Source organism: Rousettus aegyptiacus, unplaced genomic scaffold (genome assembly GCF_014176215.1).
Source record: "Rousettus aegyptiacus isolate mRouAeg1 unplaced genomic scaffold, mRouAeg1.p scaffold_m13_p_13, whole genome shotgun sequence".
Lineage (NCBI taxonomy): Eukaryota > Metazoa > Chordata > Mammalia > Chiroptera > Pteropodidae > Rousettus > Rousettus aegyptiacus.
In genome coordinates this window covers 17,137,129-17,159,041 of record NW_023416288.1, presented here as the reverse complement: position 1 = coordinate 17,159,041, position 21,913 = coordinate 17,137,129, and the positions used below count along the sequence as shown (strand labels likewise).

General features: G+C 39.2%; 1 protein-coding gene across 5 annotated transcripts in view; it reads left to right on the top strand.

The window, feature by feature from the left end:
- Positions 1 to 21,913, top strand: part of CDK6 (cyclin dependent kinase 6) — a 210,151-nt gene that overhangs the window by 135,458 nt on the left and 52,780 nt on the right. For all 5 annotated transcript variants that reach the window (XM_016161287.2, XM_036230346.1, XM_016161288.2 and 2 more), the window contains one exon: positions 10,247 to 10,356. In XM_016161287.2, coding sequence (XP_016016773.1) covers positions 10,247 to 10,356 — 110 coding nt within the window. The remainder of the gene's footprint in view (positions 1 to 10,246; positions 10,357 to 21,913) is intronic.

Below are 21,913 nucleotides of genomic sequence, written 5' to 3'. Positions count from 1 at the left end.
ATGGGACTATGAAGTGGTGATGCCCAGGACACAGTTGGGTCAGGTACTCTGTCAGGTCTGGGCACAGTATGAACTTGGCAGGGGGTTGGGAGGGTATCCACATATGATGCTTCCCAGGGATTGTGCATTACATAAGAGAAGAAACTGCCTGAGGGTCTAGCCTTAGAGAAAACAGTTATTTAAGAGTCTGGAGAGGGAAAAGACCTCCGAAGAGTTACTGGAAAAGTAGGAGGACTGCTTGGACATGACCCTAGCATTCTGCACTTACGTCACTGCCAGTTGTCCCCTTCCCAGGTGTCCTTCAGCCAACACATTCGACTTGCTGCTTTCCTGATTTGTGACCGTCTGTCCAGGACTAACGGGGTACCTGTCATAGAGTGGGCACTCACATGATGAATTAAATTGAAGCTCATGTGAACCTTTAAGGGCTTGCTTGGATTTCCAGAGTAAAACGTTTTTTTAGGTAGATCTGCTTATAAATTAACCAACCGGGAGAGAGGCTCAGAAAGAGGTGGCAAGTGCCGCCAGCATCGTGAAAATTGTGGCTCCCTGTACTCCACCTCCATTCATCCTTCAGTGGGTCGTTACCATCCCCCCTAGGAAACAGTACACAGGCCTCGTCTACTGAGTGGCTCTTCCCAAAGATTGCCTCTGTCTCTGCTTTGAGGGAACACCCATCTCAGCTCATTTTCCCTGGGCTGTTGCCCTTCGAGTCTTTTTATATATCCTCTGAATCAAATTGGGTCCAGCCCCACCTCCCTCCACAGGTCTAGTTTCTTATTTTTTAAAGATACCTGATTATAGTCCTTCCTTGGTATCCATGGGAGATTGGTGTCAGGACACCTCCCCAAACCCCACAAATACCAAAATCCACAGATGCTCAAGTCTCATATAAAATGACATCATATTTGCACATAACCTATATTTGCATATGGGCTGTAGCAGGTTATATCTACACATCACTTCATTCAGGTAATATAGTGCTTGGCACATGGAAAATCAAGTTTTACTTTTTGACACTTTCTGGGATTTGTTTTTCCAAATATTTTTGATCCATGATCAGTTGACTCTACATGCAGAACCCACAGATACAGACGGCTGATTGACTTAGAGGTATTCAATTATTATTACACATTGTTGTCTCCATATTCTGCAGTCTAGCTGAGTACCTCTGCCCACGGTCAGCGCTGTCCCAGGAGTTCCCTGTGGTTCAATCATGTACGCAATCATCAGCTCATTACTGAGCACCTTTCACACGTGACACTATATACACACTGTGGCTAGTGAATCAAACGACGATAATGGAAAATAGAAAGGGAGGGTCAGGTGCTAGAGAAGTGGCGTAAAAGCTTGGGGGAGAGCTTCCAGCTGGCAGATCAGGAGAGCCTTTATGGAGGAAATGATATGTGAGGATTTAGACCTGTAGAGACTCGGGGAAAGAATAAACCCACAGAGAAAACCACAGAAGCAATGGCCAGACAGCTGGAAATCAGCACATCTAAATGGGAGCCAGTGGCCCCCTGTGAACCAGGACAGCCTCGGTCCTGGGAAGGACGGACAGCCTTCCTGCTGGTAATGGATGCATTGGAACAGAGGCCTGGATTGTTGCTAGCACCATGCTCAATGCTGAGAAACTTGTTTTTGTGAAGACCTCATCCACTTTTTTTATCATGTATCAAAACATCTAGTTCTGGCCCTTAGATTATAAATGAGTCCATTTGAGATGACTCCATTACTGTTTGCTGCAAAGTACTTCGTGTGTTAAGTTTTATTGGTGTTTAAGTCTTAATAGTTTCCTCTTAACAGTTTCTATTTAAGAGGCATAAGACTGCTTGCTAGAATTAGAATTCTGATTATTTATAATAGTCTTAATTTAAATGTATAATTTTAAAGAATTGAATTTTGGGACCCTTTAGGAAAAGTCAGTGAAATTACCACTAATTTTGGTTTTTCACTTTACAAAACCATAATAGTCTTCCAGAGGGGGGGAGGGGAAACATACATTCTAGATAGTTTTATGTTGATATGGAGCACATAAACAGCTTAGAGGACAGCTTAGAAAGCTATCACTTTAACAAGATGAAGATTTTGTGTTATTCCAAAGATCGCTTCCATATTCCTCAGAAATCATTATCTTAAGTTTACATTTGAGACTTGTTGAAGTGGGTCCCAGAAAAATATCCCCCCACTGGTACACTTCATAACTAATTTCTAAAGGACAAGCAAGGATGTCCAAAGATAGAGTTCTTGGTCTGGACAGTATATACATTTTTTAAATCTTTTATTAGCATTGTCACATCATTTAGGGACTCCTAGAATGTTAACAGAGGTCGCCTTATAGACCCGCCAGTCTAACTGTCGTCTTTAACAGGTGAAAAGACTGAGGCTTAAGGAGGAAGTTGCCACTCGTGCTAGTTTCTTCATCTACAAACTGACTGCATTAGTCAGGGTCCCAACAGGAAGTAGATGGCACTCTAAAAATAAGATAATTCATGGAAGGTTTGTTTACAAAGACAAGGTTTATAAAGAAGTGAGTTTAAGGGAAGTGTAGTGAATGGTGCTAGAACTGGAGTCTTAGTTTGCATCCAGGCTGTTAACCGTTTCCAGGCTTGAATGGAAAAGGGGGAGCAGTTACTGGCATCAGGTAGAATAGGCTGCTCAGGATGGACAATGACTGTGTGATGGTAACACAGCTAGCTCTGCACAACCTTACTGGGAGGAAATCTAGGAGTCAAAGACTCTGCTTCACTTGCATACCTTTCTGTGAACTCCAGCCTAGGCTACCCATTGACAAAACCCAGTAATAAGCTGGAAGCATATGATAGACACAGATCCACCTCCCAGGGCAGAGACCATTCAAAGAGGCAAAAGGAAGATATCCAGCACAATGTTCATAACATGCTTTTCTGCTGTTTAAGCATGTATCCATGTAATAAGGATGATCCCAATAACATATACAAAGTTTTTTCAGGATCTCGGTTAAAAGGGTACATGAATAAAAGGCTGTTAAGTCAAATATTAAGTAAGAGTGGTTTCCTCTGACATGTATTTTGAGTCAGAGTTGGCCTTGGCTCTACTTTATCTTCTACTGTTATTGAACTGGTTCAAAAAATTGTGAATAGAGATCAAAGCAGTTTAAACAGATACATCCACTTGTGTAAATATCCTTGAACCGCCCCCCCTCCCCCCCCCCCCAGTCTTCCGCTCCCCATCCTGTTGCCAAATCCGTTCAGCGCCTCTAGAGGCTGTTAATACATGTAATGATTGTAATAAACATCGTATTTGCTTTGGTTCCAGCTGGCTCCAACCTCCAAACTCTGTCCATAGTTTCTGTTGTTATCTTTGCTTAGTAGATAACTGCATTATTATCGTTAGAAGCCACCTTTGTCATAGATTTCTAAATGCCGATCTTTATGTATTGCAGTCATTGTTTCCCTTGACATGTTTTTAAATTTAGATTTACCCTTATATTTACTTTTAAGGCTATTTAGAAATTCTAAAATGCAGAGGACTTTTAGGAAGAAGCTAATTACATTGTTTAGAACTTCCTTACTTCATATACTAAAACCTTGACACATTTTTTATAGCTTTGTTTTTATAAAGCTTTCAAACAAAAATTAATAAATCTGCTTATATGTTCCTTAAACTGGTTTTATTTTATATCAGAAGTAATTAAAGGCACAGAAGTATAATAATTATTAAGCAATTTATATTTTACTGTCAGGAAAAATTGTTACAATTTGTTGTCAAAAACTTGGAACCTCTATATTTGAAATCTCATGAAATTAAATTGTCATAATTTAAGATACTTTAAATTATGATAACTTAAAGTGAGGATTGAAGGACTCTGGGTCAGAGAATGTAGAACAGCCACGTAAATTAGCAAATTAAAACTGGGGATGCTCTCTCGATATATGAGCTAATATTACATAAACTATGGAACAATTATTAGGTTTATATCTATTGCAAAAAGTAGTAATTTGTTATTTTTAAATGTAGGCCCTGGGCATTATCTGGGTTACCATCTTAGAGAATTAACTAGAACTGTAAGTCTTGTACAATTCATGCTTTGTTTTTGAATTCAAACATGTTGAATTATGTAAGGATTGAACCAAAAAGCCGTTTCTTTAGACAAATGCTGATAGTTCAAATAGAATATAAACATAAACCTAATCACTCTGTTACAGTGATTTCCATACACATAGACCAAAGCAAAAATCTTAGGGGATGCCAAAGAGATTTTTAAATCTTAGCTTTCCTTGAAGTTATCAAATGGTGATTTGACAAATAGACATCATACCACATAGAGCGCTGCTGTGGTCCAGAACTAAATTTTGAAATATAAAAACCTTTCTCTTAAACCTTTTTTTTTAAAAAATAGAAATCATTTAACCCCAAAGGATAGCTAAGTTTGTAAGATTTGCAAACCTTTTAAAAGTTCACATTAAATATTTAAAGTAAATTTAAAATCTTTTCTTGTTGGTTATTTAATTACAGCCTAGATATGTTTGCCTATTGATTTCTGGATGTTTAGAATGCTAAATTAAAGATGTTCCATTGAATGTTGAGGGAGGAGCACAGAGTTGAAGTCAGTCCTAGTGAGAATCCCAGTCCTCCCAATTCTGAGCTCCGAGGCTCTGTTCATATTACCCAACCTATCTGATATTCCATTTTCTCCGTTATTAAAGAGTGCTTACTGACAGCAAGTGATCAATCTTGCACCTCTGAAGGTATCATTCAGTCTCTCTTTTCATTCCAACTTTCTACCTCTTGTTTTGCCATGTTTTTGTATCCATTGTCCATTTAAAGCTTGGTGTCCGTTTCAAGCTATGTGCCCTGGAAGATGTTTTTGTATGCATGTATGATTATTACATTTATACCCACACATAACCTGTTAATAAAAATTGGAATATAATTCACACTGTTGCAAAACTTATTTATTCACCTAACAGTATATCATGGACATCTTTGTGTGTGAGCAGGAATGAGCAGGATGGAAGCTAGCTCATCCTTTTTAATGACCAAATACTATCCCCCCTGTTGGAAATTATTGTAGAGTAAACATCCTTTTGAATAGCTCTTTGTATACTAAGAATATTTCTGTAAGGTAAATTTCCACAAGTAACACTTGGTCAGGGACATGGGTACTATTAATTTTATAGATGCAGTCAGATTGTCCTCTAAAATGGTTGTGCCAGTTTGGGATTTAAGACAGTTTTCCCATTCCATGGCCAATCCTGAATGGTGTCATTCTACTCATTTTTGCCAATTAGGCCCTTTACTGTGATGACTTTTTCCTCTTTCGTCCTTCTTTTCTTCTTTCTTTCTTTTAATGAGATTGAGTCTCTTTGATAGTTTTTTCTTCTTGTGAATTGTCTTTTCATATTCTTCATCCATTTTTGTGTTTTATTGTTTTATTGATGTAATTTGTTTTAGATGTTTTCTCCCAGTTTGTCATTTGTTATTTGCCTCTATATATAGTGTTTGCTGAAGAGGATTTCAGTTTTTAATAGCTGTATCTATGAATCTTTTCATGTCAGGCTTCCAGATTTCTCCTCATGCTAAAAAAGGCTTCCATAGCCCAAAGACCTCTTCTATTTTCTTCTAATATATTTCTTAACTCTACTTCTTAGATCTTTCATCTACACACAATTTCTTCTTATAGACAGCGTAAAGTAGGGATCAAACTTACTTTCTTCCAGATAGATGGCCGGTTGTCTTGCTTTTACATGCTGAAGTATATTTTCTCTCTCACTAAAATGAATTTTAGCCACATGTAAGAATGTTAAACCCCATAAACATACCAATCTCTTTCTGGACTTTACTCTTCTCGTAATCTGTTAGTACTACCATTTTATTTGCTATACTTTAGAGTATGTTTTGGTAACAGAGCATAAATCCCCATCATCCTTATTTCTGAAACCATTTTTGGCTGTTCTTAAGTGTTATTCCGCCAGAGGTACCTTATTGTCAAAGTTAAATTCCTCACCAAAATCATTGGATTATCTTAAATTTTTGTGTCAATATAAGAGTGACTATTATCTTTACAATATAGCTTGTTCCCATCTTATCCATGGTCTGTCTCAATATTTAGTTTATGTTCTTTAAAATAGGATATCATTTTTATATAGATAGTGCTTTTTTTATTTCTCAGCGATATATAGTTCTTGTTGCTGTAGTGAATGAGATCCTTTTTCCATTATATTTTTAACTGACATACTAGAATTTGTATATTTATTTTATATTTTATGTCTACCATCATGTAAATTCTTATTATCGTAATAATATTTTTATTGTCATAAATTTTATTAACCAAAAATATAAGACCATTGTATATAAGGCAGAAATCCTTAGAAATACAAGGAGATTCTGGAGGAGAAAAACAAAAACTCAAATTCTATTTCAGAGTTAGACAAAGTTTAGGAAAATATAAGTAAGTATCTGTGTGAGACAAACTCTTGTTAATAAAGAACTTTACACTTGAAAGAGAATACTCTCCTATCCACTATGGAACAAAAACCAAGTATGTGCATAGACATTAAGAAAACAGTAATAGATTCTACCAAGTGGGACTTGTACAGGTTATATTCTCTGACTATGATACGATAAAACTAGAAATTTAGCAATTAAAAGATAACCATAAATAACAGGACCATATTGGAAATTTTGAAACACTTTTATAAATAATTTATTCTTCAAATTAGTTTAAGAGAAAATTTAAGTTAAATCACATATTGTTCAAAGATTAACAAAAATGAGAAAAGTAGAAGACAACAAATTATAAAATAAAACAATAATTCTCTCAAAATAGAAATAAAACTCCATCTCAGTTTTTTAAAATAAATAATGTAGCTAAAATCCTGGAAAACCTGAATGATATAAAGAGAAAACAAAAATATACAGCAAGGAAGCAGATGATATTAAAATAATTAGAAAAAAATACAGGTACAAAATTAAGCCAACACATTTTAAAATCCGGTCTAAAGGTTTTCATAGAGGAATTCATTATCATTAGCAAAATTGACTCAAAAAGAGGTTGAAAGCTGAACAAACTAATTACCAAGAAGAAATTCACAAGATTGTTAAAGATATACTGCTAAGAAAGATCCAGACCCTTCAAGGAATTGATTATTCCTATGTTGTTTGTAATATTTCAGCATATAGAAAAAGATGGAAAACTCACATATTCCCAACATCAAACATGATAATTTAATACAAAAAATAAAACTATAGATCAGTCTCCCTTATGAATGTACGTTAGCCAATACAATCCAAGAGTCTTTTAAAGGAATAATAAACCATGATTAGGAACGATTCATTCCAAGAAGACAAGGTAAAATGTTAGGAAATCTATTAATATAATTAATATGTTACTAATAGAATAAAAGGTAATGATCACATGGTTATTTAAAAAACATTTTAAAAACTATTTGATAAAAATTCGTTATCTATTTTGAGTGTTAACTAAATTTTAAAAGGAACTTCCTAAACATATCTATATTGTTATTATTTCAGCTGTTAAAACATTTATTTGATGATTATAATAAGTAAGTATCACTGATTAAAGTACTAAAAATAAAGATAGTTCTACTAAAGCTGTTTGGGCTGGATAATCAATCAGATATGACAGCCTCTAGAGAAAACGGTTTAAAATAATGCTGTATTCAGATTAAACTTTTCATCTTATATGATGCTAGGCTAGACTTAAGAATTGGGGCAAGAAGATGTCTGTGTATTTCTATAAACCACTCAAGTGGAACTTTAAGGACAGTTTGCACCTGCACTTTTGTTTACGATGTATCAGAGAAGTAGCAAAGTGTTCCTCCAGCTAGAAATGTTAGTAAAGCAGAAATAAATTATAACTAAAAACTAGAGCTCAGAATCGGACACTCTGCTTAGAAAAAGTAGTAAGTACCTTTTCTGGGTGCGGGGGGAGGTGGCAGAGAATGACTGGTAATTAAATTTTGCCCAATTATCTTCTAGGGGTGATTGCCTTTAAATCATTAATTTCGTATCTGTTAAACCACGATTGTTATGTGCACGGCATTGTGGTGGGCATTTACAGACATAACCAGCAATAAAATTGAGTCCATACCCCCTGGACAAACCAAGTTATGAACTTGTTACAGGGTATCATTTTCAGATGGCAGTGAGTTCAGGGAGCTGACGGCATCAAAGCTGGGCTTTATAGGATAAGTAGAATTTCTGCTTGTGAAGGGAATGAGAGCTCTCCAGCTGAGGAGAACAGCATCAGCGAAAGCATGGGAACTGGATCTGGGGGATGTGTGCGTATAACAGTACTCAAACCAAGGGTTAGAGTTACCCAAAGAACTTAAGAAAAGAAAAACCAGCCCAGGGGCCCCATCCGTGGACACCTAATTCAGTGAAAGCGAGGTAAGGGCTAGACACCGATGCTTTTTTAAGGCCCCTTGGATAATTCAGGTGCATAGTCAGGGCTGAGAGCCGGTGGTGCGGTCTCCTGTGTGACTAAACCGTAAGCGATTTGGAAATACTGTGGGAGATGATGTTGGGAAGATATGTTGGAGCCAAATGATAACTGAGTAACATTGTTTGGGTATTTGCTTTTCGTGGGTTTGTGCATTTGGGGTTTGTTTCTCTTCTTTTTAAATTTCTACTACATGACCACCATCTCCATTAGATATCAACCAGTTATTCCTTAAACAAATCTTGAGCCCTTGCATGAATTAAAGCAAAATATTTTGAATGAGATGAAGAGGAAGAACATGTCAAGAATCTTGTTTCAGTTATATATGCCATATAACCACCCCAGAACTTAAAACAACAATCATTTTATTATCACTCACAATTCCGTGGGTTGACGGGACCCCGCTGGGCAGTTCTTTGCTCCATATGGCATTAGCAGGGACTGCAGTCATCTGGGAGGGGCAGAGGGGTCAGTTGGGCATGAATGTCCAAGATGGCTCACTCGCATGGCTTTTAGTTGAGAGCTCAGCTAGAGCTGTTGACCAGAATGTCTTTGTGGGCTTCTCACTGCATGCAGATGGCTCACTCGCATGGCTTTTAGTTGAGAGCTCAGCTAGAGCTGTTGACCAGAATGTCTTTGTGGGCTTCTCACTGCATGCAGTGGAAGATCTCAAGATCAAGTATCCAAAAGATCCAGGCAATGAGGTTTCTTGTGACCTAGCTTTGGCAGTCTCAGACATCACTTCAGCCATCTCCGTTGATCAAACAAGTCACTAAGGCCAGCTCAGGTTCAATGGAAGGCAAATTAGACTTTATCCCTTTGTGGGAGGGGCTGTGTGTGCATCAAAGAGAGAAGAAAATCGATGGCAGCCAGTTTTGGAGACTTGCTACTGCAAATTTAATGCACCAAGTACGTTTAGCATTAAAATACATAAAGCAGAGTATCGGAAATTTAGATAGTCACCAACAAAAATACAATTAGACCAAATAGTAAGTAAGGATAACAGGAGTCCGGATAATAGAAAGTATTTGTGTAATCGATTTACGTATTGAATTCCTTATCTGACAGTTAAGAATACACGTTCATTTCAGGCATCCGGAGATGACTGAACCTGGCAGAACCATTACGGTTCTGTTTGTTTCTGCTGTTATTGTACGGTGCTCTGTATTAAATGAGGCTCTTTCCAGTTTGGAATTCCTTCCTCAGAACGACTTTTTCACATGGTATGAATAATTGGGTTACACATTTCTCTTAAGTTCTTCATTTTTTAATTGTTTTCTGAAAAGAGCAGCATTGGAGAAGGCTTTATTTTAATTCCCCACAGCCTCATGATAAGAGTAGTTTTGACTTATCCTGGGTGCTCTGTAGACTTCAGGGTCACCATCCAGCAGCCACGGGAATTACCTTCTACTTTCCCATAATGCTGCCCTGGGAACAGAGCTGGAGTCATTGCCATCACCTGTTTTCCATGTATTGTTTTTTTAAGCTCCTTAAGAAAAAAAAAGCAATTGTTTCAAGATAAGCTGTTTTTATTTTTAAGCCTTTGCTTTCCTTTCTGAAACTCAGTTATTTCACCCTCCTAATACGACACACACAGTCTGAGTTGGGAACTCAGGTTGTGGGGATGATGTCATTTCCTGGCCTGTGAGTGATGAGTCCTCGTTCCCTGTTGCTTCTATCTCAGTGTCCCCGTGTGATCTTTCCGAACTGAATCTTGGCATTAAAGCACCGGGATGAGGAGTCTAAGCAAACAGCTAACCCGCCCTCCTTGGTAACACTCAGATTCGTTTGCTGTTGCAGGTCGTCACGCTGTGGTACCGAGCTCCGGAAGTCTTGCTTCAGTCCAGCTACGCCACCCCTGTGGACCTCTGGAGCGTTGGCTGCATATTTGCAGAAATGTTTCGTAGAAAGTAAGAAATTACTTATGTTTCACTCTGTCTTTTTTGCAAAGAAATGTTCTGGGTCTTCGGTAATTTAAGTGGCAGCATGGTATTTCTGTTTCAGGTAGGGTCATGATATCCAGAAGCACCTACTTCAAGCTACCACTTTCCAGGCCTGTCCCAAAGCCACCGTCTCAGTCCCTACAGTGTTGTTTTGTATGACCATAGCTTCTAGCCCTAGAAACTCTGTTTATAAAGGACACCTTACTTACAATTCATTTTGATTTTGTTGGCAATACTAGGACATGGTGACCATGAAGCATATTATAGCATTTTTTTAGTGAGGAAATATCCCCAAAGTGGACTTTGTCCACAGGTGGAGGACCGGGGCTAAGTATATGGAAATTTTGATGGTGAGAATAGTTGAAAAAAAAAACAGAAGGTTTAGATTGAAAAGGAAAAGGCAAAGGAGATGTCAGCACTACTTCAGAATACTTTAAATGTTGTCATGTGGAAGAGAGATCAGACATGCTCGGGCACTATAGTGAGCAGAACTAGGACCAAATTACAGAAATAAAGTCTTTGCTCAGAAGGGAAAAAAACCTATCAGACATTTATCTGTAGAGGAGAACGGGGTTCATGAAAATAGAGTCTGAAGAGACTTGACCACCACACAGGGAGGTGTTTTCAGCAGCATTCCCTTGTTTGATTTTTAGGTCATAAAAATTAGCCAAATAATATCATAAAGATCTACCAGGAAAATAATCCATACCTGAGTACTAAATTCAGCCTGGGAAAAATTAAACAGAGAACCTAATTATAATCTAATCTCTCTTTGTTTTCTATTTTTATTTCTATGGAAAAATGTGAATTGGGAAGCTGAATGCATTCCCATTGGACATGCTGTGTTTAAAATGCAGCTATATAATAGCTCACCAGAAGTAGTCAGCCACTGCTTTCTTATTTGTTGTTTGTTTGTTTGTTTGTTTGTTTGTTTGAATTAAATGAAGTTTTGTTCATGTAATAAATTTTGGGACCTATTTCTAGAACTCAGTAGGTTTATCTATAACTCACAAAAGGGGATCATGGATGGCAAGGGTACCAAAGTACATAGATGTTTGATGTAAGTTTACTGTGTGCCAAGTACAGGACCAAACCACTTCCTTTATGTTACCTTTTAATTCCTCAGAATAAGAGATAACGGAGGTGTTGTAAATTTATTTGTCTAACATCAAGTAGCTAAAAAGTAGCAGGGGTATGATTCCAAAGGGACTCTTTTGAGTTCTTATATAGTGTTGTTTTTCTACAGAGGAGGAAAGAAGAAAAGTAATATTGAATTCAACTACAGTGTTTGCCAAACAGACTAAATACAGGCATACGTCCTTTTGTTGTGTCTCACTTTATTGCGCTTCACAGCTGTTGCGTTCTTTACAAATTGAAGGCAAAACCCTCACCAGCAAAAAGATTATGACTCACTTTATTGATACTCGCTTTATTGCGGTGGTCCAGAACCTACCCCGCAGTATCTCCGACGTATGCCTGTAAGTGATTTTGGAAGTATGGTCATTAGACCAGCAGCATCAGTATCGGGCACCTTGTTGGAAAAGAAAATTCTCAGGTCATACCTTAGCCCAACTGGATCAGAAGCTCTTGGGCTGCAGCCCAGCCACCTGTGTTTTAACAAGCCCTCCAGAACGATCTGCATTCACCCTCCAGGCTAAGAACCACTGTGCTGGGTGGCAGGATCACCAGGGATGAGCAGTCTTTGAAAATTTAGTTCCCAAACCTCTCTCTTGAAACTCTGAGTAAGTACTAGGCTGGAGCCAGGCATTTTTGTTTTTAAAAGTGCTCGTGTTATTCTTTTCATCAGACAAGTATGGCAAACATCAGTTAAAGGCTTATGGTCAGAACCAGTAATAACTTCCTGTCAGTATTGCCAGGTGAGAGTTAAGACTGTCATTCCAATTTATCCCAGCAATAACTGGGTGCAGCTGAGAATTGATTGGAGAAATATTTATTGGAATTACATTTATGTATCTAGAATTGTCCTCAAATGTAAAGATAGAGTCCTTTTGTTATGGCGAGAGAGTAATGAGTTATTTTCAACAGTGCAAAACTTGAAAACCATCTGTAATTGGTGATAAAACCAATATTTTTCTGAAAGATGTGAAAAGAAAGATAAAATAGAAGCTGTATAGTGTAAAGCATTCACTAGTGAGGAATTTGTGGTATTTTTACCACATAGGTAGTCACTACCTATGGAACAAATGCAACCTGAATTTTTATTGTACAGCATTAAAACGTTTTCCACTGACGTGATAATGTAATAGATGTTCTGGTTCCCAGTCTAGCTTGCAGAATCCTACATAACCTGGAACATATATGAAAGAAACGTTACTGGTACTAATTCATCAAAACCTATTTTCTAGTTATAACAGCTTTTTCCTATGGGAAAATTCATTCTGTGTTCTAATCCAAGATGATAGGATTGTCTCTTCACCCCAGCATTGGATCTGGGAAGGGGGATGTTGTAATGTGGGAGGCTCAGAGAAAGATCCTTTGACCTTTCTGCTTCAGTTTGCTGAGAAAGTGAGATATTGGGTAGAGACCCATTGGCTCTTTAAATGTGCACAAAAGTACTTGCAGAGAGGTAGGAAACAAATAATTGCCTGGAGGCAAAAGCAATTTCAGAATGCAATGCCTTTAAGGCTCAAGGAGAATAACTCCGGTCCCACCGCACACCCTTCCTGGGAGTGCCTTGTCTCTTAGATAGTTCCTGCTAGTTTGGCTGTGACTTTAAATATGGCCATGGGGTCTGACCCTAGTTCCTGCTCAGTTCACGTTTAGCATTTCCTATGATAACACCCAGATATCTGAATGTGCATGCTTTTTACTTATATCAGCTGTGTTCTGGGGTCCAGTCCCTGCTTGACCTGTTCCATCTTGACTCGATTCACGATTGTCCCAGTTGTTACAGTGAGTGTCCAGCTGAAAATTCACAAACTATGGATTTTGGAAGCAGACGTCTCAAATTTTGTCATCTTTTTTAACATCATGGTTTTTGCCATAGTCTTATGACAACTATACTTACTTAATTTTTTATTACCCTAAATCAATTTACTTTTTTATTTAACCTCATCCTAAACAAAAATATATATATATATAAGCACAGATTTGATGAGACAGTTATTCATTTGTCTGATATACACTAAAATAAATACAGTAAAATTATTAAGAAATTTAGTGCATAGTCAATCCCTGAAATCGCTCACATATCACCAGTGGTACTTGTTACATGTTGGAAACTCTATGTTCTTCATTCAGTCTACAAATAACTTATTAAATAGCTACTATATGCAAGGCCCTTTTCTAGAGGGATAACAAATCCTAGTGGGGAAGAGAGGCTTTGCAAGCATGACTAATTACCCAGAGCTGGGGTGAGTACTCAGAAGAAGTATAGGGTTCTATGTATGGGTGTAAGGAAAAGACTGTTACCAGAGAGGGAAAGAGTTTCTCAGTGGAAGTCTAGAAGTCAGGATTAAACATACCTTCAAGGTCACATCCGAGTTCTTTATATGAAATCATTGAGCAATGATTAGTTATACATCAGCGAGGTTCACCTTCCTCTATAACCTAAGGAGAAAAAAAAAGAAGCTAAGGGAGTTAACACATGCGACAGCAGGATCCTTCCCATGCATTATCTCATTAAACCCACATTCTGAGGACTATTAAGTAGTTTCCAGATGAAAAAATAGAGCTTTCCCCAAGGATGGTAAATAACATGTCCATGGACACACAGCTCTTAAGTAGCAGAACCATTGAACCCAGGTCCACCTGACTCTGTAACCTTTGATTTTTCTACTCTGCAATGTTTCTGCCAGTGCTGTTGTTTTGCCTGCAAGACCATATTTTTTTCTGGAATGCTTTGTTTGTTATTACAGTGTAGCAGCAATGATTTTGGAGAAGTCAAGAACAAACCACACATTTAACAGCTTTGATTTCCAGTCTTGCCTGTGTTGGAAAGGTTGACCAATTTTCTGTGATATTAAGGAATGTGTATCTTCTATTCTAAAATGGAATATCTAGGAAATACTAATTCAATAAAAAAGAGTCTTGAGGCAGATAGTGGTTGACAAAGAGCCAGAGAGTTTAAATACCATCTGTCACTATAATCTGGGTTTAATAATTGTCCACAGTAGTTCTACAAAACGGAAAGGAACTGGATTTTTTTTATCTTCCTCTTCCAATGCTTTATCCATGGGTAATCTATCTTTACTCCATTCTGAGTTATATTTTAATACTAAAAACATTGCAGTGAATTTGATCAGTAGACACCTAACCAGCTTGAAGTATTGGATAAGATGGGATGGGATGGATACATGGACAGATGGACAGATGGGTGAGGTAGAGTGATTTTTAACTTGATGGCAAATTAAATTCACAGTTTTTAACTCTCCAAGGTTACCTTATGATCCTGGTCAGAACTGTTGTCTGTGGTTTGAAAGCTGTGGGGTTTTCTAAGTTATAGCAAAGTCATAAAAAGAAAATACTCATTTAAAAAATAAAACATGTTACTAATTCTTTGAATGTGGAGATTGTGGTAAATAGATAGTAATTCTTAGAAGTTCTGAGTTGCCAGCTCTACTGATCCCTAGCTAAGAAATGCCAAGTGCCACCAGAAAGAATGTAATAAATACAGTCACTGTTTGAAAGAAACAAACAAGTCTTCATGGTTGTATTACCCCATGTATGGTGGTCTATCTAGGCTTGTCGTCATTGATTTCTATGAATTCAACACCCAGTAGCTGAGACACAGACAGTGAAACTGTCCTTTGTGGCTAAGTGGTCTGTGAGCAAATGTCTTTAAAATGTCACTGAGTGCCTTGCCAATTTTTCCATTGGCTACTATGTTAGCATTTCCCATTATTTGAGTACACTCTTTAGTGCTATCAGGAAATGAGGTCCTTAGCCAGCTGACTTGAACACTGAGGCACCAGAAAGCAGGCCCTAGCCTGTGAGGGGAAACCCATCGCCTCCGTTTAGATCAGAACATGCATGTGGAACCAGGCACTCAGCTAGGCCCTAAGATCTCTTATCACTTTTTCGATATTTTCATTCTCTCTCTCTCTCTCTCTCTCTCTCTCTCTCTCTCTCTGTCTCTCCCCCTCACCAACGAAATGGGAAATACTCCAAAGAAACATTTTCTTGAGTAAGGAAATGCCCAAGATGGTACCCAAGGAAGGAACTGAACTTGGTTGAATAATGCCTACAGAGTGGTTCTAAGTAATAATGAATGCATACTTTTTAACATAATTGGTATCCATTTGCCTTATTCTCAATGTGTATATTCCTTTAACATGAATTTGAAAATTATATTTGTTCTCATGACTTTCACTGAGAAGCCACCATCAGGCCTGGCATCTCCCTGTTGGGAGCTCTGCAGCCCTTCAGCACCCCAAACCCCAACCCAGTGCTGCAGTCTGGCACCTTGGGTCTGCTTATTTCGTGGTCTTCTCCACAAACTAGATTTTATCCTTTCGGTACCCTTCCTACGGTCTGCCATCATGTCCTTCCCTCCAACTTCCCAAGTCATGGCTTCCCTTTTTCTGGTCCATGGCTTCTTCCCAAGGCCCTACCCCTGTTCTGAGCATCCCTGTTCTCCCATCTCTGGCTCTCAACTTCTGTTAACTCTTTCCACTCTGCCTCTTGGAACCCCTGTTCTGTGGCAACAGATTGCCCTCCTTCCCTGAACTTTTCCTCATAGTCTCCTTCAGGGCAATCAAAAACCAAGCCTTTTTCCTCGAAGGCTCTATGCCCCTGAAGGGAGAATTAGGGTATTCTGATCCATCTAATCCATCTGCTCCCTGAGGCATTGTTCTGCCAAAGCCTCTCAACGACTTTTGCCATCCTTTCACGCTCCCTCTCCCAGGTCTTAATTGCATCACCTGTCACATTCAAAACCAGCGATGTTTTTTTTTTTTTTTTTTCAAGTTTAGAGCTACTACAGGATTAGAAAGAAATGTTCCGGTGGAAATGCTTTACACATAGGAGACAGCACTTTGAGGGCCCTGATTGACTCAGCGGCATCATTCAGCTTATACTCTCCCTGGACCCCAGCCTGAACATAAGCAATCAGAGACCTTCTGATGAACTTGTATCCTCTGCTCACTTCTCAGGGGCACTGCATCTTAGAGGTCATTATCATCCAAATGATCCACTGTAAAAAAACCTCTACTTACAGACAGAAATAAGGACAACTAGAGCACGCATGCTTGCTCAGCGTTGCCACCTGGCCTTTGGGTGGGCATGTCTCCTCTCCCTCGGCTCCCTTCCCTAAGTATCAGACGTGGTCTCATGCTGTAATTCCCTGCCTTTTCATCCCCCAGCATCCATAAGCCCTAGTCTATTCCCACACCCCCAACCTGACATTTTGCCTCATCTCCAATTAATTGATATGAGTGAGGCTATCCAAAGTGAACTTCTTTCAATTCAAAAATCTCTCTTTATCTTCACCCTTTCTCATTTCTCTCTCCTGTTTCTGAGAAGGATGGCTTCTCTCTCCTTAGAAGGCACATGCCTCAATGTGTGCTCTTGATCCTACCCTGCTCCTGGGCTCTCCCCTCATCCATCATCTCTTTCTGATTTACCTCTTCAGAATCTCCCAGTCTACTAGGTTTTATCTCTCCATCCTGGAAAAGATTCCACTCCTCCTTCCATGCCCTCAGTCTTTCTCCTGCCCTTCATGGCCAAACTTCTTAAAAGAATACTGTCTCTACATGTAGCCTCCACTTCCTCACCACTTGTTCATTCCTTAAATCCTTCCAGTGACAAAAATAATAGACAATATTTATTGGGCACTTGCTATGAGCTAAGCACTGTATTCTGTGCCTTAAAACATATAATTCCCTTTAAATCTCAGAATAACTCTATAGGACACTGTTGTCCCCTATTTCATAGGTCAGAAAACTGAGACCTGAAGAGGTTAAGTAGTACAGCATGCAATAGCCAGTCCATGATGAGGAGAGGCCCCAAACCAGGCTCATCTGACTGCGCAGTCCTCCTGGCTCTCAAGCTGCTTCCTTACAGGTCGCTAGGGGGCCCATCTCTCCATTCTCCTCTTGCTCAGTGTCTCCAGCATGTGAGTCTTGTGATGACTCATTCCATAAGACCTTGCCTGCCCTTGCTGTTGGCGAAGAGCACACGCCTGGGTGCATCTGCCTATTCTCCTTTACCAGCTCCTCTTCATCTCCCTTCTCCCAAACCTGGATGTTCCCAAAGAGTTCTGCCTAGATAAGATGCACATGACCCTCAGATGGGTTCCGGGGCAACATTTCAGTTCCTTGATGATTGGACTCCCTACTAGCCATCTCACAGACACCTTACCATCACCAGACCCCTCAAACCAGCTCCTCCTCACACCTTCCATTTTCCTGTTAATGGAACCCATAGTTACTCGGCTGCATCCTTGAAGTCACCTTGGAATCTTCCTCACCCTTGGCATCTATCCAAGTTCTGTGCACTCTGTCTCCATAAGGTCTCTCAGATCTTGTCCCCTTAGATCACAACTTCCATCACCCCAGTTCGGGCCTTCTTTAGCAGTTACCCAGCCCAGAGCAGTACCCCACCAGCCTGTTCTCCTGTTTCCTGCCACTCAACTTAGAGTAAATTAATCTTCCTATTGTCACCCCTTTTCAAACACTTGTGAAAACTGGTGTAAGATCCTTGGCCCTCAAGACCTTCTAAAGAAGCCCAGCTTTATTCTGGCCTTAGCACACATTTCTCTCCACCATGTAGCTTTATGTTAATAAAGGTGACGTATCTGTTGGCCCCAAAATATGCCTCAAGGTTTTTCTCCCAAGAAACCCATGCGCTTCTCTTGTCCTGGACGCCTACCTGCCCTCTCTCATCTTCCAGAGCTAAGCCTAGAAGCTGCATCTGAGGCGAGAGAACCGCGGCACTGCCCCTCCTCCGGCTTCACCTGCTCCTCAGCGCTGTCAGCCGCTGCCTCGCAGCACTCTTCCCAGCCACATTCTTTCCGTGCACATGGGTTTGTCCACCGCAGCTGCAGTAATCATGTGACGCAGAGCGGTGTTCTTCTTAGGAACCGGACACCTAAGTCTGTGCTCCAGCCCCGCCTCTGCCAGCTCTGTGACTGAAGGCAAACCATCACCCCAGAGCCATTTCTTTACCTGTGAAATGGAGAGGCCAAGATAAGACTCCACATCCACGGTGTTCAAACTGCTGCACAGCGACCTCAGATCCCCCTCCTCTGTGTAGATCAGGAGTTCCCAGTCCTCCGTGCTCCCTCGCTCAGCTTAACCAGAGTAGCTCGATTCCATCTTCCGTATATGTTGGGCTTCTGAGATTTTAAAAGGGTTTTGACACATGGGAATGGACCACAACCAAGACGCATGCCGACGCTGACAGTCTCCGCTTCGGGCTGGAACCTTGGCTTGACCCTTTCCGGCGCCCTTACCAAGTCTGGCACGGCTCATATTTGTTGACAAAGCTTGTTACATACCCTTGTGGATGGTTCTGAGCATTTGACATACAATATTCTGCTGAATCCCCCCGAGTGACTTGCCCCAGGATCCCACATGTGGTCTATGGCAGAGCTTTGTGACCTATGGCAGGTACACCAAACTGTAACAGGCAAGACTGGAAGGTCAGACATAAAGACGGGGGGCAGCGGCACAACCGTTGGTGCGTGTGTATGTGCACGCTTCCCAGCGTGTCTCCGCCTCCCGCCTGCTGTGCCTTTTCGAACACTTAATTACATAGATATTCCATGTGGAAAAATTGCAAGATTCTAAACCGGCTCTGTTCAATAGAAAATACACTGTGAGCCATCGTGTAATTTTAAATTTTCTAGTAGCCACATTAAAAAGGGTAAAAAGAAACAGGTAAAATTAGTTGGAAGACTATATTTTATTTAACACAACGTAGACAAAATATTATTATTTAAACATGTAATGAATAAAAAAATATGAATAAATAAGATTTTATTTTTTGTACTAAATCTTTAAACTCCAATGTATGTCTTACCCTTAGAGCCCATCTCAATTTGAACTAGATACATTTCAATAGCCACCTGTACTGTGCTGGGCAGTGCAAGTCTAATCCATCAAATAAGAGGATAAATTAAAGAAGAAATAGGTAACTTGCCATTTATTTGGGAGGGTGAGAAAAAAACCGAGTCAGTGCCCTTCAACCCTAGACCCATTGGTTTCTTAGTCTTCTGCGTCCTACATTGTCGTCTTTTCTTGTTTGGGTGGAGGCTTTAGAAGTTGGGGCCCTGTAAAAGCAAGGGAGCTGAGGTTGAAGCAGCTGCTTGGCCTTTGTCCCCTAAATTGGTGGCACTTGGGTGCCAGCCCACAAATGTATTTATCGTCATTGGCAGATAGATATTCTTCAATCTGTCCTCTTTAACAAATGCTTGCACCTGAGAGCCTCTGCGATTTCTCACTCCGTGTGCCACTTTCAGAAAAAAGAACTGCCGAGGGAAGGAACAAGTTAGAAGATCTAGATGCCAGTTAGCTTTATTTAAAAAAATTATCACAAAGTAAAATAGTCTGGTTGCAAAAATGCCAAATGGACCAGAAGTATAAAAAGTGAATAATGTCTTTCCTATACTCCCATCCAAAAATCCACTTCCCAAAGATGTACTTCCAAATCTTCTTTATTGAAAATTCAAAAATGTATGTTTTTATAATTACATATATATTTATAAACTTATATGTTTATAACTACATAGATAGATAGATAGATAGATAGATAGATAGATAGATAGACCTATGCATACATGCACATCCATAAATTTCCCTCCCAGAGATGGGCTTACATTATATACCACATTCTTCCGTACATTGACTTATTCACTTTATTATATTATAATTCTATTATAATATTATGTCAGTTCATAGAGGTCTAACTTATTTTTAAACTGCTGAATAATTGTCATTTCGTTTATTTCATAATTTAATTTCCCGTTGATGGACATTTTGGGGTTGTTTGTTTGTGGTCTTATTACAACCAACGTTGCAGTGAAATTCTTGTGCTTATTCTGTGGAACATTTGCCCAAGTATTTCTGTATGGTGAATTCCAGAAGCAAAATTACAGGGTCAAATAACATGCATATTTGAAATTCTGCTTAGCTAAGCCAAATTTCCCACCAAAAAGCTTCAAATAAACTCTGCTTTTAGCCTAAGGTGGGAGGTAGGATTGAGATTCTAAAGATTAGGAAAGGTGTCAAGAATAAAACAAGACAAGGACTCATGTAAGCCTTGCCTACCTCTCTACCCCTATTTAAAAATAATATCAAAAGGAAAGCATAGTGAATATGGTAATTTTACAAAAGCTGTTGTTAAGCTTAGTTTGAAGCATAAGAGACCTCTTTCAACTATAAAATATACTGTGGGTTTTCTTTTTATCAGTTGCATATCGACAGGGACAGAATCAACCTCATTTTGTCAGTTAAAAAAATTATCTTAAGATAAAGTTTCAAGCAGTTTTTCAGACAATTTTTTTCCAGTGCAGAGACAGTATGAAGATCATTCTGCAGAGTTCCAGACTGCCTGGGCTAGGAGAATAGTGTATATTGAGTTCTGATCTTCCTTCCAGGCAGAATATGGAGCATGGGCCCTCTCTTCCTTCTAAGTCTTCTTTGTCACCAGACCTCTTGCATCTTTACTTCAGATTTTTCCTTCTGGGTCTACTTGTTGGACTAACTCTGGAAGCCCTTGCATTAGCCCCTTCACTAAATAGGAAAATAATCAGACTAATAGTCTCAGTTCTACCTTAGTCATAGTCTCAGGTTTTTCTGGTCCCATTTGGCAACCATTGACTTAGATAAAAAAAAAAAATTTGGTTCGAGTCAATAAGCCACCATTTTTATTATAAAACACTGGCAGAGAATGCAGCTGTTTTTTACATGAAAGCCATTTCTTACTAGTCTAATCTTTAGTTGGTGGCAAACTTCTCATCATTGTCTCCTGGCTCTCATAAAATAAAAAGTACTAGCCCCATATAAAATTATCGCACCTGGAACTGGGACCGCCGATCTGAGTTGAGTCTGGCCTTGGTAACTCCTTCAAAGCATGACGTTACATTACATTCGTTGCTTTATAACATTCATGCAAATTTACTAGACAAGACAGTAAGTATGGTGAATAAGTATAAGATATTTCCGATAAATGTAAATTTATGAGATGTTATGGTAGACCTAAATAATTTTCCATAGAACATGCTTAGGTGCTAAATTATGAAAAATGGTAAAAAGTGACAAAAGATTCTGCTTCATCTTGTCCTAAAATGATAGGCTGTAGTGACACCCTGTTAGTAATTCCACGTGGCCCGCTGTCGTGGTCTGTGTCTGTCTGATACCCACGCTCCCGTTGTTTTGCACTGAGTATCTGCCTCCCGTCTGGCCTTCCGTGGTGCCTGGAGGAGCCGGTGCCTGATAAGACCCAGTACTTGGCTTAACTGAGAAAATAGGGCATTTTTCTTATAAAAATAATAGATATTACTAGTTTTCTTTTTTTCCTTACCTATATCTCCTTTTTCTTCCTTCAAACTCCTTTCATTCTC